The 18138-nt window shown below is 45.1% G+C and overlaps 1 protein-coding gene across 25 annotated transcripts in view; it reads right to left on the reverse strand.

Moving 5' to 3' along the window:
* The window catches only part of ak7b (adenylate kinase 7b), a 157022-nt gene that overhangs the window by 41042 nt on the left and 97842 nt on the right, over positions 1-18138 (reverse strand). For 21 of the 25 annotated variants that reach the window (XM_077555289.1, XM_077555284.1, XM_077555288.1 and 18 more), the window contains one exon: positions 6050-6248. The exons of 2 other annotated variants lie outside the window; for them this stretch is intronic. In XM_077555289.1, coding sequence (XP_077411415.1) covers positions 6050-6248 — 199 coding nt within the window. Of the gene's footprint in view, positions 1-6045; positions 6249-18138 lie in introns of all 25 variants that reach the window. 2 more of the 25 variants (XM_077555305.1, XM_077555300.1) reach the window with 1 other exon arrangement.

Below are 18138 nucleotides of genomic sequence, written 5' to 3' on the forward strand. Positions count from 1 at the left end.
GTTTTGAATGTTGCATTTACACAATAATCTTTTAAAGTGTGGGGGAAAAAAAAACCAACACATTAGTAGCACCTGCTTTACTAGTTTTGCACACAATTTTTTCTTTAACAACACAGCTTCTGCTTGTCATTATGAATGTGAAGGGTTGAATCAAGGGATAAGCTAGTAAGTGATTACATTGGTTTCCATATTCACGTATGGCAATGGCATCCAAACTCGGTCCTCAAGGGCCGGAGTCCTGCAGGATTGGGATGTTTCTCTTCTCCAAGTTCAACACAGCTGAAGCTCATCAGCAAGCTCTGATCCTGTTCATTGGAACAGGTGAGTTGGAGCAGGGAAACGTCCAAAACCGGCAGGACTTCGGCCCTCGAGGACCGAGTTTGGACACCATTGCCATACATGAATATGGTAACCAATGTAATCACTTACTAGCTTACCCCTTGATTCAACCCTTCACATTCATAATGACAAGCAGAAGCTGCATTAAAGACAAAATAGTGTGCAAAACTAGTAAAGCAGGTGTTGCTAATGTGTTGTTTTTCCCCCCACACTTTTCCACACCACTCATGTATGGTGTGTAACCGACCATTCATGCACGTTGTTAAGGAGAATAATATCAATACTTTGTGTTTGTTACAAGTGTTATATTTATTTGTATTTATATATTTTCTCATTTCAAATATGGCAAATTATTCACACACTGGGCAATCGTGTTGAAATCATTTCTGCGTTGTATTTCGACTTAAAAAGCACCAGTTGGCCCAGTTGACTTCAGAGGTTGGTTTTTTATGTAATTAATATTTAAATTTTTTAAGACTTCTCTTATCTCAATGTTTATTTTAACCCATTAAGGCCTAAATCGCCTGGCAAAACATGCCTCTAAAACCTATGGGTGACTTTAGAATCACCCCCAAAAACAAGTTTTTCTGGATATTAAACAATATTGTCAATGCCTACTAAATAATTGATATCTCAGCTCCTGAAGCAGATAGAAACATAATTCCAAACACATTTCAGAGCTTACACCTGTGGTGTTCACACAAAGTTATAGTTTATTATTATAACCTTCAATATTTAAAAAATGTAATTAAATTAAAAAACAGCTGTCGCATCTGCGGGTATATTTACCTTCAACTCTAGCACAGTTGTAATAACCTCGGGATTGAGTGGTAATGAACACGTTTCCATCAGTTCATCTTGAGTGAGCGTTGCATGTGTCGTTGATAGACTATTTCCAGTCATTTAGAATTTTAAATCGGTCCCCAGACGCCACTGACAGGATCTACCCCACCAGGCGAGCCGGCCGCGGAGAGCGATGTCCGCTCTCAATCGAGCCATGGCATGGTTGGATGCCGCTAGGTAAGCTTTCACCCGTGACCTGGCTTCACAGGTCATGGATAGGTCATCCTCTCTTACTCTGGTTTGCTCAGACGCTACTTTTTTTAAGCATAAAATGCTCCATACCCCAGCACAAGCCTCCCGACTGTCATGCCAACGAAAGGGTACACATTTTCAATGTCTTCCACATCCGAGGGGAGGGCAGACACAAGGCTCTCCATACCTTACAGCTGTTAAGCGTGTAGCTTGACATAATAATAATAATAATAATAATTCATAAAATTTTTATAGCGTTTATTTGGACTTTCTAAGACGCTTTACACAGCAGAGAATATAGGTGACAACAGAAACAATAGTAAAAGAAAACAAGATTAAAGAAAGGCTAGTTTGAACAGATATGTTTTGAGGAGGGTTTTGACGTTTTCCAGTGAGTCTGTGTTCCTAATGGATTGTGGCAGTGCATTCCAAAGGGTAGAGGCAGCAGCAGTGAAGGCTCTGTCACCCAAGGTACAGTTCTTTGTGCGAATAATGGGTGTAAAGAAGACTGCAAAAAAGTAACTGTCACTGATCCAGTTATATCAACATCTTTCTTTTTTTTGGCACCAGTGAAACTGCCTCCAGTTGTCATCATGGGTGACGACGAACTAGCGCAGATGAAAAAGCAACTAACAAAGTTTTGGACAGTCATGTTACAATCACCAAATTAATGCTGGTGCCAAAAATAGGCTATGACTGTTGGCTAAGACAAAGGGTTTATTTTTTTCCCCAAGGTGGATTTGGGAAAAAAACTACGCTTTTATTACCTCAAGGCAAGAGTACTGCAACTTCCTCTATATTGGATTGGATAAGGTCTCTACTATTCGCCCCCAGCTTATCCAGAATGCTGCTGCTCGTTTGCTTTCTGGTTAATGTAAGCATGATCACATTACGCAAGTTCTAGCATCCCTCAATTGGCTCCTGGTCCATTTTTGTATTGATTTTAAACTTCTTTTAATTGTTTTTAAGGCTCTTAATGGTCTTGCCCCTTTTTATCTTTTATTTTTGTCCTGTAGGGGGCGCTATGGAGCCATGTCATTATGACAACTTCATAATATAAAATTTTTCGCCGTGCCCGAAGAGTGTGGAAAGTTTGATGAATTTTTGTTCATATCTAGGGAGTCAAAAATTTGATAATTTGCGGAGAATAATAATATTAATAAATAATACGAACGAAAAACAATAGGGACCTCGCAGCGGTAGCTGCTCGGGCCCTAACTAGAGCTGCGGGCAGTTATAAAGTGGCCCGCGCAGCCCTGGCCATTTTGGGGTACTTGCAGGTATATATATATATATATATATACATATATATATATATATATATATATATATATACATATACATATATATATATATACATATATACATATATATATACATATACATATATATATATATACACACATATATATATATATATATATATATATATATATATATATATATATATATATATATATATGTATATATAGTTATCATAGTTAGTTTTACTCATAGCACAATATTGCTTTTATTGTCCATAGAGGGTATCAAATTTTAAAAATAAATAAATAAATAAATAAAAGCACATATGTATGGTTTGTTCTGATGTCATAGTATAAAAGAGTATACAAATTTTTGACAAATTACATTATGTGTCATAAACAAATTGTCAACCCAAGGGCTAGGTGGCGCTATATTTCTAACTTACTATTGTCATAGAGATACCTTCAGGTCGTGACTATAAACATAAACATATAAACAAGTGAAGTTTGGGATTTTTTGGAGCATGCACCGGGGAGTTATTACGTATTTTGTCTTTCATAGCGAAGGAAACATGATACACAAAATATGATGGCCCGCCCTCGTCATATAGTATTTAGAAAAGTCAAGATTTTTTTCCCCTGTTGATGGTAGATCCAGTTAACGTGGTTGGAGAAAAAAGTTAAAGAAAAAATGTAAAAAAAATTAAATAAATTGCTAGTAGGTGGCGCTATCAGTACAAATAAATATAAGTTTGTAGATGTATACAGACCTGGACTCATCAAATGTGTGACATTTTGAGAAGATGGGATCATCTGGTTCAAGTTAACGCAGTTTATTTTGTCACAGTGAATCATCAGACTTTGCGGCTCCGTAACGGCCACATCCTTTGGCGAAAAGTTACAATATTCAGTGTGGGACATGATCAACATCTTAAGGCTTTTCTGACAAAATTTTAACTGGATCCCTCAAACGGGCTCGGCACAATAGATAAAAATGTAAAGTATGACATTTCTTGTCATTTCTAGGTGGCGCTACATGTATAACCGAATATTATCATATAGATGTTTTTTCAGCTGTGGCTTTCAAGATGAATGAGAAGCTTGGGATTTTTTGGAGCTTGTACAGAGGAGTTTTTAAGCTTTTTTTTTTTGATGAAGGAAATATTAAAGGCAAAATTTGAGGCCCTGCCCCCGTCATATAGTATTTCAAAAAGTCAAGATCTTTTCCCCACTTGTTGTCCCAGGTCTTGAGATGATACATGCCAAGTTAGAAGTAAATCAAATAAAAACTGTTGGCAAATGGGCAAAAAGAATGACCACAGTGAATATGCAAAAATTGGCCAAAATTGGCCATTCAAAAATTCATAGCTCACTTCCTGTACATTTTATGATATGGCTTCCACTGACTTTTTTGTGTGTCTCAGGCGCTTCACGTGCCTGCCAATTTTCGTAGCCCTCGGTCAAACGTGCCGGGATTTCTGCATATTTTCCAACGCTAGGGGCCGCTATATTTTGTTATGTTGTTATGGCAACTTCATAATATCAAAGTGTTTGCCAAACCCGAGAAGTCTGCAACGTTTGGTGAGTTTTTGTAAATATTTACGGAGAAGAAGGAGAAGAAGAATTCTTACAAAAACAAGAGGGACCTCGCAGCTATCGCTGCTCGGGCCCTAAATAAAGGATATCTGGAACTCATTAAGGGTCATAAATCTCCATTAGGACCCATTTATGGGTCATACATCTCAATTAAGTGACACCTGGAGCTCATTAAGGGTCATACATCTCCATCAGGGAGGGGTCATGATCCCAGATGACCCCCCTAATCAATCAAATTTTAAAAGGAAGGGAATCGTAATATTCTCTCTGCTTGATTAGACAATTAAGTGATAAGAAACTTAAAATAAGCAGAATAAGCTTGTCTGATAACTTTATTTTAAGTAAATAAAAAAACTTGTCAGAGCAAAATAACCAAATTTAGATTACATTTAACTTTTTCACTGCCAGACGTTTTCAGAAATGGGATGTCGCCAGTGCCAGCCGATTTAAGCATTGTGACTGATCTTTCAAGGTCCACAGAAAATGTTGTTTCTACCTTATTCCGTTCTTCAGTAATCAACAATAGAAAATGGTTAGTTTCACCGAAATGCTGTTTTGAAACAAAAAGCAGAGAAAAATAGCTTTTTGTGAAACGATGTTATTTCATGCACTCTAGTGAATTCTACACTTCTTTTTGTCCATGAATGATGCCACAAACACCTAAATAGTGCTTTACTTCTGTAATACACCAACACCAACAATGAAAAAGTGTTTTTGGATTGCAAAATACGTTTATTTCCATTCAACAGTGTAACAATTTGACAAAACAATTTCGCAAACTATTTACAAATGTGTGCAACTGTGGTACTATTTACAATTAAGTGGATGTTTCAAATACAGTTTTTCTTTTTGTAACACTGCCCTGCGTGCAAGGAGAGGGAGCAGGATTTGCACATCAGATACGTTTCACTTCGATTGTCCGTTTCGCGTGCAGACGTTACACTTTCTTGACGGCCTTTTTTTCCGGGGAATAGTAAGTAGCAGACTGTACCCACTCCTCCGATGAATATGCATTGGACTCTGGTTACTCTTCGTCGTCTGATTGAACGTCCGCCTGAGCGTGCTCGTTTGTGCTCTGCGTTTTCCGGTGTTAGCATCGCTAGCCCGTGGACCTTTATGACGTCGTCATAGCCGCCGCGTCAGCGCTTCCAACTTCGGCGTCAACTTCGGAGTCACCATCATCATCATCGATGATGATCATCGTCGTCATCAATGTGCTCTTTAGCGTTGGTCGATGCCTTTCGTCTTTGAAAAAAATTCCCAAGTGTGAGCTGCTTGCAACCGCCATTGTTCGCTTCCTCAGCCATCTAGCTCCGCCTCACGTCTTCTACTGCCGCGTCAACGCTTCCAACCTCGAAGTCACCATCATCATCATCAATGATGATCATCGTCGTCATCAATGTGCTCTTTAGCGTTGGTCGATGCTTTTCGTCTTTGAAAAAAAATGCTCGAGCGTGAGCTGCTTGCAAACCGGTCGCCATGTTCTCTTCCCTTCCCCACCCATTGTCCCCTCTAGCTCCGCCTCACGTCTTCTACTGACGCCTACCCAATCTTGTCAAAAGAGAGTCATTGCTGCCATCTAGGGGCCAAAAATAGTCATTAGGCTAACTAGATCTGCTTGAAACTTTCACCACAGCTGGGCAAGGCTTTCCTCCACCCGTTTCAAAAAAAAAAAAAAAAAAAAAAATTGGATGACGTCTTTTAACGTCATTGGCGGCCCTCCGTAGGTTTTTACTTGACGTCTTTTAACGTCCATGGCAGTGAAAGAGTTAAGAAATTATATTTTAAGATTTCAGTTTTTGAAGTACAAATGTAAAGAAAAGTGTCATACCCACATCTCCCAATGTGCAGATCTCTGCCTGGCCTCTTCAACCTCCTTCTGCTCTCTCTTTGCCTTCTCAACGATCTCTATTGGCTTACTCGCCTCTTCTTGTGCATTCTGGTTGCACTGGCTGTAGTTTCTGGGTTTACCCACTCTTTCACAGATTGTATGCATTAGCAATTGGTTGTCAGGTGTATTGAGACTGGTAATCTCTGTAAAGATTAACAAAAGCCACACTAAATCAGAGTAGTTAGAGGTAAATGACTGTTAGCCAAGATCAAGAATCAGTCTTGATAGCAAAGTGTCTATTTGGTTTCTTTATATTTGAAGCTTCAAATGTAACACTATTTGCATATTCAATCTGAAGTTCAATATTGGTGTTTCTTTCATGGAGCTCATGGAAGGAGAAGGAGGGGGAAGAGGAGAAGAAGAGATGGGGGTTGGAAGTACAGTGTTCCCTCACTTTTCATGGGTATTATGTTCCACGCCCACCCGCGATAGGTAAATTTAGGAGTCACTCTCTCCTACGCTGTGCACTCGATCACATGCTGTTTCTTTAGGAACGCTACGCGGTTTACCTCGCTTCATACCCGTTTTGCATTGCTCGGCAGAGAGCGAGTTACCATGCTACATCATTATGCAGAACGCGTTGCATGACGTAAACAACAATGGCAGCGAATTAACAAGTTGTCTTTTTCTCTGAGAATTGTGCAAAATGTTCTTTAACAAATTTGTTAAGAAAACTACTTTTTTGTGTGTACTAATTAACAAATCTTGTTTGCAATCAATAGCCCACATTTGTGGTAGTATTTTGTAGTAAAGTATCCCATAAAAAAACTTCCTCCCCCTTGCTGCCTCTCCCTCCTCGCCTCTCCCCACCCGTCCTGCCTCCCTGTCCCTTCTCCCTCGTCAGCCTCCACCCCCCCCCCCCCCTCTCTGCGGCCCTGCTGCTGCCCCTTGCCCTTCTTGTCGTCTCCTTCCCCTGTCCCTTCCCCCTCCCCTGTCCGCCTTCCTCCCCCTCCCCTGGGCTCCATCCGTGGCCCGGGTCTCGGCGCTCTGGGGGCCATTGGTGTTGTGCCCGCTCCGGTGGACCTCCTGGCACCTCGGGCGGGCCCCAGTATCCGGGGGGCGGATGGGGGTTTGGTGTTGCGCCATGGGTTGGGGCAGACCGCAGTATAGAGCAGTGCTGCGGTCCCGTCCGTGTCTGCGCCGCGGCGCCCCTGTCCCCTATTTATTTTTTTAATGCACCACATACACTCACTGACATGCCTGGGAGGCGGGTGGATCGGGGCGTGGGGATATCATTTCCCTCTGCTCCGGTTCACCTGCTCCCAATTTTAATGCACCACACACACACACACTAGTATATACACTGGGTGGGGTCACATTCAAGGTTTAGGGGTAGAGTTCGCCAGTCGGCGAGCTGGCGAACTCAGTAACAGGGTTAGCTTTTAATAAGAACGCTGGAGTGCTGGGGGGCTTGGTTGGGGGTGTGGTGGTGGTGGTGGGGGGTGTTGGGGGTGGGAGGGTGTCTGGGGGTTTGGGGGCGGCTGGGGCTGGGTTGGGGTGGATGGCGGGCGGGGGGGTCGTGGGGGGAGCGGGGGCTGTGGACTGGTGGGGTGCCTGGCGGGCCTGCAGTGCCCCGTCCTGCTGCGTTGGGTTGGGGGTGCGGGCCGTGTTGGGGTGGGGGGGCGCTCCTGCTCCTGGGTTTGCTCTCCGGCCGGTGGCCCCTGCGGGGCCCGGGGGTCGTCCTTTGGCGCTACCGCGGCCTGGGGGGCCCTGAGGTGTTGCGCTTGCTCTGCCCTGGCAGGGGTCAACGGCTCCCCTTTTTGGTGGAGATTTTCATGCATGCCAGATCCACCACACCAGCATCTATCGAAACTCAGACACAATCTGCTTCTTCCTCAGGTCATTGAATCGGTGGAGGCTGGTGTCTGTGGATCTCACTCTGCTTCGTCTGTCCTTCCTTCTCCTTTGGTCTCTTGAGGTCTCCCTGATTTGTTGGAATTTAGATGTCTCTGGGGTTGGTGAAGGACTCTGGTTGGTGGCCCGGTGGGTGGTGGATGGTGTCTGGTCGGTGCTGGATTTCACTTTCCTTTATTTTCTTTGGTCCTTCCTTGGGTCTCCTAATGGCCTCACGACTCTGGCTGGAAGTGTTCGGTTCAGGTGAACGGTATGGGATTTTTTAATAGGTTTTAGGTGAACTAATGAATACACACCCACTCGCACGCACGCACGCACCCATGCACACATACTCACACACATACAAAAAAAAAAAGAGCAATGATGATGACAGGTCAAATCGGTAAAATTACCGAATGAACAATACTGAGCTCTCCAAAAAAATAAAATGTTTGGGTGTACTCATTTATGCTGAGTACTGTAAATACTTCGATGCACTTTTGTTTACAATAGCACAACTGACACAACGAGGAAGGGAGGACCCAGGCGCAGGGAGTGGGTTGGCCTCAACGGCAGCAGTGTATTTACAAACACAAAATCACCTCTTGCAGAGGGACAAAATCGCTGAACACTAATTGCTCCGAACTGGAGAAGAAACAGGGCACTCAAAAAAAAAGAACAATTAAAGGCGCTCCACTCAGGAGGGAAAAAGGCACAAAAACAAGGCACAAGAATAAGGCAAGGCAAACAAGGGCTGTGGATCAAGGGCTGTGAGAACGGTTTCATGCACGGGGTGTGACACTTCCGCACTGGGCGTTGGCTGAAGCAGTCCATATATTAGGTGGGTAATTGGAGACAGGTGGATGCAATCAGGAACTGAAGGGCAAGTGACCTGAAGTGAAATTGGTGGTTAGTACTTAATAAAACCCGAAATGGATAGACAAAATAAGAGCAGCACAGGCCCGCTTACTGCGACGTGACATTATCCCCCACCCCCTCTACGGTCGGGAGGGAACCCATTGCCGTTCTCCAGGGCTTTAACCCTACCAGTCCACAAAATATTGTCTTCCCCGACCCTGGTTATGAACGTCCAGCCACATCCTGACCTTGTAAACAGGGCCGCCATCCACCATTTCCGGAGGAGGCGGTGCTGGTTCCGTCGGGACCATGGGGCTGTCCTGGACCGGCTTCACCTGACTGACGTGGAACGTGGGGTGGACACGGAGGGATCAAGGCAGATGAAGGCGTACGGCAAAAGGACCTATGGACTTGGGAGATCGGGTAACCGTGGATACACTTGAAGGGCGAAAAACCTGTTGTGGGTGTGGGCAAAGAGTTATGAGCGAGGTTGACCCATACCAGGTGCTTGCTCCAGGTTGCCAGGTATTGGGACACCAGGCATCGGAGTCCAGTCTCAAGCTGCTGGTTGAGGCATTCAGCTTGTCCATTTGCCTTTGGATGGTAACCGGAGGTTAGATTGGCCTTGGCTCCTAGTGCCCTACAGAACTCCCTACAGTATCGTGAGACAAACTGTGGTCCACGGTCTGATACGATGTGGCGAGGAAATCCATGGACCCCGAATACATGTCGGGTTTATCATGATCTCAGCGGTTTTCTTGGCTGATGGTAGCTTGTCTAAAGGGATGAATCATGCCATTTTCGAGAATCGGTCTACAACTGTAAGCATGGTGGTTTTACCGTGGGAGGCTCAGAGTCCAGTAACAAAGTCCAGGGAAATGTCGGCCCAGGGTCTGGAAAGAATGGGGAGAGGCTGAAGGTGACCCATCCGTGGTCGTGTGGACGCCATGTTCTGGGCACATACTGGGCAGGCTTTCACGTATTCACGTACCGATGCCTCCATTGCTGACCACCAGACTCTCCGGGCAATGAAGAAAAAAGTACTGCGGACTCCGGGGTGACAGGACAGATGTGAGGTATGTGCCCAGTGGATTACTTGTGGCTGCAGCCCCTCCGGTATATAGAGACGACGTGGTGGGCAATTCTCGGGAGGGTTTGAGTCCTTGAGGGCCTCCTTAACGTCTTCCTCAACTTGCCATCCTACGGCTCCCACACAAAGGATGGGTTCTGCTTTGGTCTCAGTGGGCTCGGGGTCATGGATACGTGACAGGGCATCTGCCTTGGTATTCTGGCTCCCCGGCCTGTAGGTCAGAGAGAACGAAGATCGGTTAAAAAACAGGTGAAACCTGGCCTGTCGGGGGTTGAGTCGTTTGGCCTTGCATAGATACTCCAAAGTTTCGGTGATTGGTCCAAATCACAATGGGTTGTTCTGCCCCCTCAAGCCACTGCCGCCACTCCTCGAGTGCTACTTTTACCGCCAGGAGTTCATTGTCACCAACGCAGTAGTTGTGCTCGGCCTTGGCCAGCCGCCAGGACAAAAATGCGCAGGGATGGGCTTTGTCATCCTCTTGTCAGCGTTGCAATAGAACGGCCTCAATTCTGACATTGGCCACCTCCACCACAAACTGGCACTTGGGGTCCGGAACCTTGAGTTTCAGGGCCTCGGTGAAACATTGCTTGAGAGCATTGAAAGCCTCAGGGGTCCAGCGGAATCGCACCTGTGGAGAGGTCAAGGCATGCAATGGGGCGGCGATGGAGCTGAAGTTCTGGTTAAAGCAATGGTAAAAATTGGTGAAACCCAGGAACTGTTGGGACTTTCTTCCGAGATTCCGGCGTGGGCCAATCCCTTACTGCGCTGATCTTGCCAGGCCCCATCTCTACCCTTCCTGGTGATACCACAAAACCCATGAATGAGATGGTGTTCACGTGGAAAAGCTCCTTCTCGTCATTTATCATGGAATGGAAAACAGCGGGAGCATTGGTGAGACCAAAAGGCATGACTAGATACTCGTAGTGGCCCCGGGGAGTGTTGAAACCGGTTTTCCACTTGTCTCCCTCTTTAATCCAGACGAGATGGTAGGCATTCCGGAGGTCCAGCTTTGTGAAGATTTTGGCTTGTTGCAGTTGGTCGAAAACGGATGATATCAGGGGTAGGGGTAGCGGTTCTTGATGGTGATATTCATTGGGCTGTAGTCGACACATGGTCGTAGGGAGCCGTCCTTCTTGCCTACAAAAAAGAATCCGGCCCCCACTGGAGACAAGGACGGCCGTATGAGTCCGGTTTTCAAGGATGCGTCAATATAGTCGTTCAGGGCTTTGCGTTCAGGCCCCGAGACGGAATAAAATCTACCCTTGGGAATGGTAGACCCGGGTATCAGGTCAAGGGAGCAGTCATAGTGTCAATGTAGAGGAGGAGCCATGGCCTTGGTTTTGCTGAAGACATTACGGAGGGGATGATAGCAGGAGGGAACTGTGTTCAGGTCTGGATACTCGTCATCTGTGGCAGAAGCGAGAGACACATGGTTCACTGCAGGAGAGAGTGCATGTGCCACCGGCTGGTCCAATTCATGATCCATGCAGTCTTCTCCCCAAGTCATGATGTGTTCAGAGCGTCAGTCTATGCGTAGGTTGTGCAAACACAACCAGGGATGTCCCAGAACCAAGGTTTGAGACGGAGGTCGGAAAATATGGAATTGAAGGCGTTCTGTGTGTTGTCCTACACGCACTTCGAGAGGCTCTGTGAGATGGGAAATGTCAAATTATACCCTGCCATTGAGTACCCTGGCTTGGATTGTTGTGTTCTTGTAACTGTTTCACCAGTTCCCAGGCCATGTCGTCGGCCCCTGAGTCCTTGAGGGCTGGCAGATCTGTGGTGCATGGTGAGTGATCGTGACAGGCGGGAGTTTTCGAGCTTTGACTTGTTCGGGGAAACGTGCACTCACTGGAGAGGCTCACTTGGCGGGGCAGGTGACCACCAGATGACCGAATTCACCGCAGTAGTAGCCTTTCAGGCGGCGGCGTTGTCGTTCCTCCATTGTCATTTGGGTTCGGCTTAGCTGCATGGGTTCGTCAATGCTTCCTTGGGTCCCCATCTGGGTTGGTGTCGGGAAAGGAGGAGGCCGTGGAGCTCCCGTGGCTGGTGGTCGTAGGAGGGGTCACGGTTTGGTTCTCCTTTGGGTCCCGTTAGTCAGAGCAACCTTCCGCCGCTGATGGTCTGTGCGGATGGCGAGTGAACACAAGATCAGTGTGTCCAGGTTGGCCAGCAGGTCAATGGGCAGCAACAGTTCTTCAATCTGCATGGTAAGGCCCTTCAAAAAAATTATCGTAAAGAGCCATCACGCTCCAGCCACTTTTGGCTGCCAGGGTGCGAAACCGGATGGCATAGTCACTGACGGGCTCCCTGCCTTGCCGAAGATTACTCAGCTCTCGAGCCTTCTTTCTATCCGTGCTGATGGAGTCAAAGACCCGGCGGAGGGCTGCACGAAAGTCGGAGGCGGTCTGGCAGGTCGGAGAGTCCCTTGCCCATTCCTCGGTGGCCCATGCCCTGGCTCGTCTGGTCAGGTGGGAAATCATGAAAGCCACGCGGGAACGATCCGTGCGGAAGACATATTGGGAATGTTCAAAGTGGATATCGCAGTCGGTCAGGAAAGCCTGACATTGTCTGGGCTCTCCGGAGTAGTGTTCCGGGGCCAGCCTCAGGCCCAGTCCGGCAAGCGAGGAAGTCGGAGCGAAGGGTCCAGCCGGTGGTTCTGATTGTGCGGTGGGTACAGTGGAGCTACGCAGATGACTCACCAGTTCCTGTACTTGCCCGGAAATCTCTCCCATTTGGGTGGCCATGGCGTGCTGGAACTCCTCCTGGCGTGACAGGCGTGCCTCCTGATTCCGCAGCACGGCTTCCAGATGGGTCCATTCTGGCTGAAGTGTACTGACACAACGAGGAAGGGAGGTCCCAGGCGCAGGGAGTAGGTTGGCCTCAACGGCTGCAGTTTATTTACAAACACAAAATCACCTCTTGCTGAGGGACAAAAACGCTGAACACAAATTGCTCCGAACTGGAAAAGAATCAAGGCACTCAAAAAAAAAAAAGAACAACTAAAGGTGCTCCACTCAGGAGGGAAAAAGGCACAAGAACAAGGCAAGGCAAACAAGGGCTGTGGATCAAGGGCTGTGAAAACGCTTCCATGCACAGGGTGTGACACTTCAGCACTGGGCGTTGGCTGAAGCAGTCCATTAATTAGGTGGGTAATTGGAGACAGGGGGATGCAATCAAGAACTGAGCAGCGCAGGAGGAAGGGCATGTGACCTGAAGTGAGAGTGGTGATTAGTACTTTAAAAATAAAACCCGAAATGGATGGACAAAATAAGAGCAGCACAGGCCCGCTTACTGCGGAGTGACAGCAATAGTGTACGTATGTAGTGATTGACTTTATTATGTTAGGGGCCCAAATAAAAATCTGCGATAGAGTGAATCCGCAATAAGTGAACCGCGGAGTAGCGAGGGACCACTGTTAAGATAGGTACAGTACACATGGCTGGCCTTGACAGTTTGCATGATTGTTCTTAGAAAGAAAGAAAGAAAGATAGAAAGAAAGAATGTGTACATGTGTAGGTGTTAGTGTGACATAATTGACAACAGGAGTAAGACCAGTCTGTTCAAAAATAGCTTATTATTATTGAAATCAATTCTCAATTCAAAATGTTGCTGAGGCCAAACCACTCGTGATAATTAAACCAAACTTCCAGAAATTTTCAGGCACAAACCAATAATAAATTTGATGGTTAATTATTTCAGCCATTTTCAAAAGTGGTGCTTCCTTTATTTGGCTTATGCAAAAGCAGTTATTATATGTTCAAGATTTAGTGATCTTCTCACTCTGTGCTCGATTGAAATTAAAGCCAGCCCTGAAAGTCTCTCCTAACACAGTCATAAACAACTCTTACTTATTATTACACTCACCAATGTTATTTTCTTTTCTCTTCTCCCTCTTTTTTCTTTCATTTTTCACTCCCAGCTCCTTCATCATGTCAGTCTTGTCAGAGACTTTCGTGTTACCCTATTATTTGTTTACACTAGCGCACGCACGCTGACTGAAGCAACAAGTGGGGGATGTTTCAGTTTGCTCTGTCTCAACATGACTGGACAAACAAACTGGCCGGTTGTCTTACCCACTTCCTCTCGGGGATCTTTTATTCACGCTGCTTCTACAATACAAGCGTATTCCACACTCTGTCCGTCACACTCAACTGTCCGGGTAGGAAACAAACAACACTAGCAATTCCTATTGCTACATCCCTTTTCTTTTCAAAACAAAATATTCTGTTCATATAGTAAAAAATAATAATAATCAACTTTACATTACAATACTTATCCTCGTACAAACAAAATATTCACTTAGGTTTCCCATTGTAATTATTTTTTCAACAAATAAAAGTTACACAATTATTTTACGACTGAACAATGTAAACACCATAACTTTAGCTTGTTTTTCACAAAATGAATTTTTCCCCTATTTTTTTTCTTTTTCGAAGTACACACAAAGTCCTTTAAGTGTTTTGAACCGTGTACCACACGTCCCGACCTTGTAGTTATTGGACTCCCGGTGTTTTGGGACACTGGGTCCAGCCTTGTCGCTGATTGGGATTGGTCTGACATGTCCGGCTGTGTGTCCCCAGTTTTTCTCAGATGGCGACGATTCCTCCTGAGAACACTGTCTGAGTCCAGCTTGACTGCATAGGATCGGTTACCAAGTGGAGTGCTCACTGTCGCCTTACTCCAAATGGTGTTTGTTTCAAAAGGCAGCATACGCAAAATATCACCTGGTTTCAACGAGTCCATGTCTTCCGCCGTTTGGTTGTAGTATTTTGATTGTCTCTTGGTTTCTCCTGAGTCCTTGCTTGTTGTCGGTCAGTTTTGGTTCCAGTAGACTCTACATGATCGTTAGTAAAGTCCTTGTTCTCTTGCTTAAGAGTCTTTGTGCAGGACTTGGATTGGGGTGTTCCGATGATCCAAAATGGCTAGATATGGGTCATGTCCAGCCAGTTTCGCCTTCCTCATCAGCCGTCTTGACAGCTGATTCCGCTTTACCATTACTCTGCGGATAGCACGGAGAGGAGGTTTCGTGCTTGAACTCCCATATGCGACTGAAATTCGTAAACTCTGCAGAAGTGAATTGGGGTCCATTGTCTGAAAAGACAATATCCGGAATACCCTGATGTGCAAAGTGAGCTTTAAGCTTGCGAATGACTGTGATTGACTTTGTATCGGGTAAGTAAGTAATCCACCGCAAAGAAATTGGAATAATAATCGACAGTCAGTAAGTAATCTTTGTCATCAGAGGTGAACAAGTCAGTTCCGACTTTAGCCCACGGTCTCGTAGTGATCCCACGTGGCTGTAGTGTCTCTTTCTGTTGTTTTGTGTTTTGGGTTGCATGTGTCACATTTGGTAACATGTTTTTTTGATATGATCGTTCATACCTTGCCAATAAACACAGTTTGTTGCTCTCCTGAGGCGTCCCTCTGTTCCCAAGTGAGAAGAGTGAAATCCGCTGTGTGATGTCCTTTTGGAATGAATCCGGGATCACAACTTTCTCGCCCCTGAAAACAAATCCATTTTGGGTGCTCAGCTCATCCTGTAATGAGTAAAAATTTGTTATCTCAACAGGCACATCTTTTTTTAACTTTTGGCCACCCTTGTTGAATAGTTCTGATCAGAGTCTGGAGTTTTGGGTCTGACTCTGTTGCTGTGAGGATACTGTATTCCTTTCGGCGCAGACTGGCCCATAATCCACCATGTTGACACATTCGGTTTCCAGCTCGGTCTGACTTTTGTTGGCGTTTTGCAGGTAAACTCTACTCAATGTGTCGGCAAGCAGTATGTCGCGTCCAGGAACATATATGATGTTCAGATTATATTTTTGTAATCTCAGCAGCATGCGTTGGAGTTTTTTTATCAGTGGCTTTTTGATGATGTTCTCCAAAGGCTTGTGGTCTGACTAAACTCTGACTAGTCGGCCGTAGGTATATTAATGAAACTTTTCCATGCCGAACACTATCGCCAGACATTCTTTTTCAATTTGTGCATACCTTCTTTCCGTCATTGGCAATGCACGACTCGCATATGCAACTGGTTAAAGCTGCTCCCAGCCCTGTTTCACTTGCATCACACTGTAGTGTTAACTCTTGTTCTGGGCTGTAGTATTTCAATATTGGCACTTGCGTGATCTTGTCTTTGATTCTTTTAAATGCTTGTTCTTGCACATCTATCCATTCCTATAGAGTCTCCTTGTGTGTGAGCTATCTTGTATCGTGTCTCACAGTTGTCTGATAGGTGCTCGTAAAATTTTGACAAGTAGTTCACGAGTCCCACCAGTCTTTGAATACCTTTCACATTTGTCTGTGCTGACATTTCAGTGACAGCTCGCACTTTTTCTGGGTCAATCTTGAGGCCCTCTGCTGTCAGCAAATGACCAATATAAGGGACCTCTCGTTTTCTAAGTTTGAGTTTATCTGCATTTAGCTTAATGTTTTTCTGTCTCTGCATCTCCTCAGAAAAAGTATCACGTTTTTGTCGTGATCTTTGATTGCATCCTTTTTTGTGTCACCTTTGCCAGTGATTAGGATGTCATTTCCGTTGAAAAACGTCCGGTGCTGGACTGATGCCCATTGGCATTCACAGCCAGCTAAATCAAACAAAGGAAATGTAGTCAAGTATGTCAACTCTTCATCTAGCTTCACATGCCAGAAGCCATGCTTGACATCACACTTAGTAAAAACGTATATGCCTTAGCCAGATCTGGTAGAATGTCGTCGATTGTCGGAAGTAGAAAGTTTCTTCTCTCGGGTCAATACAAATTAAAATCCATTGGGGTTCTTTACTGACACCATGCCACTGATCCACTCAGCGCTGCATTCCACTGGTGCTATTATCTGTCTGTCCACAAGACTTGTGAGTTCCTCTTTAGGTGGTTTCATCATCGACACTGGGACTGCGTTTCGAAAGTTTGACAGACTGCAGTTTTGTAGACTTCAAGTTTATATTCACCTTGCAAGCAGCCATCACCTGTAAACACGTCTTGAAACTCAGTCTTTATTTCTTCTAACTGCCAAGGGTCTCCGGTCGCTGACTCGCTTGATTGACAAAAATGTTGTCATATTGGACCTGAATGAATTGAATTGCTTCGCTTGCACTACGGCCAAGCAAAGGTGTTTTACATTCCTCTCCCACAACTCAACTCAACTTTTTCTGGTTCCTTGGATTTTTCATCTTAACTTTGCATTTGCCTAATGGGCACAGCTTTGTTTATTATACATCACAAGTACCTTGTCTGAATGCGCAAATTTCACATCTGGATTCAGCAGGTTGATTGGAATGACATTGCAGGTTGCACCACAGTCAATCTGAAAGTTCACAATGTTTTCATTAATCATCATTCCAGCAAACAGTTGTTCAGTTTTACCATTTTGTTTCTCTCCCATCTGGTTCACTTCTGCTGTCGTCGGTGTCACTACCGTGACTGTCATGTCCTCACATGAATCTGAATCTGTCTCTGCCACTTTGTGGACTGTTTTCTTGTGCTTTTTCACTCCTGTTTTGCTTCTGCATCTCACTGCAAAATGATTGTCTTTGCCACATTTCTTACCTTTGTTTCCAAAAGCTGGACATTTTTCCTTGAGCCTTTCATGTGTTCTTCCACAAAATTAGCAAGATATCTCACCATCCTTGCTTTTCCTTGTTGCATGTTCGATTGCATGAACAACCTCTTCTTTATGACCCTCTAATATTTAGCTGTATTTACGTGAGATCTCCATCTCTCTACAAATCTGTAGACATCTTTCCAGGTCCAGATTGTCTTCTCTGAGTAGTCTTTCTCTCCAACTTGAGCTGTCCCTTATTAGCGAATGTTTCAGCTGCTCAAAATTGCATGTACTTGCCAGCGTCCTCAAGTCAGTCACATAATTATCGTTAGATTCTCCTGGACCTTGATTGCATGCAAAAAATGTGGATCTTTCCACGGTTTCATTCGCCCTCGGGTTACAATGTTGATCTAGCTTTTGCATCAAACAGTAAACAGTCACTCTTGCTTCTGAGCCTAATAACATTGCACAGAGCTCTCTACCCTGTTCCCCAAAGAGGTAGTAGAAAAGCTTAACAGATGCCTTTTCCTCCGCGTCCGGCATGGTTAACCCGATATACAGCGTAAATTTTTCCTTCCATGTTTTCCATAACTTGGCAAGATTTGCAGTATCCATCTGTTGCTGCGGTTTTAGTCCATCAATTTTCTTACCTCCGGTACGTGTATTTTCCTCTTGATCCAAACTCTCGCCACCGGTTGCGTGACGTT

Source organism: Vanacampus margaritifer, chromosome 1, assembly GCF_051991255.1.
Source record: "Vanacampus margaritifer isolate UIUO_Vmar chromosome 1, RoL_Vmar_1.0, whole genome shotgun sequence".
In the NCBI taxonomy this organism is placed as follows: Eukaryota; Metazoa; Chordata; class Actinopteri; order Syngnathiformes; family Syngnathidae; genus Vanacampus; species Vanacampus margaritifer.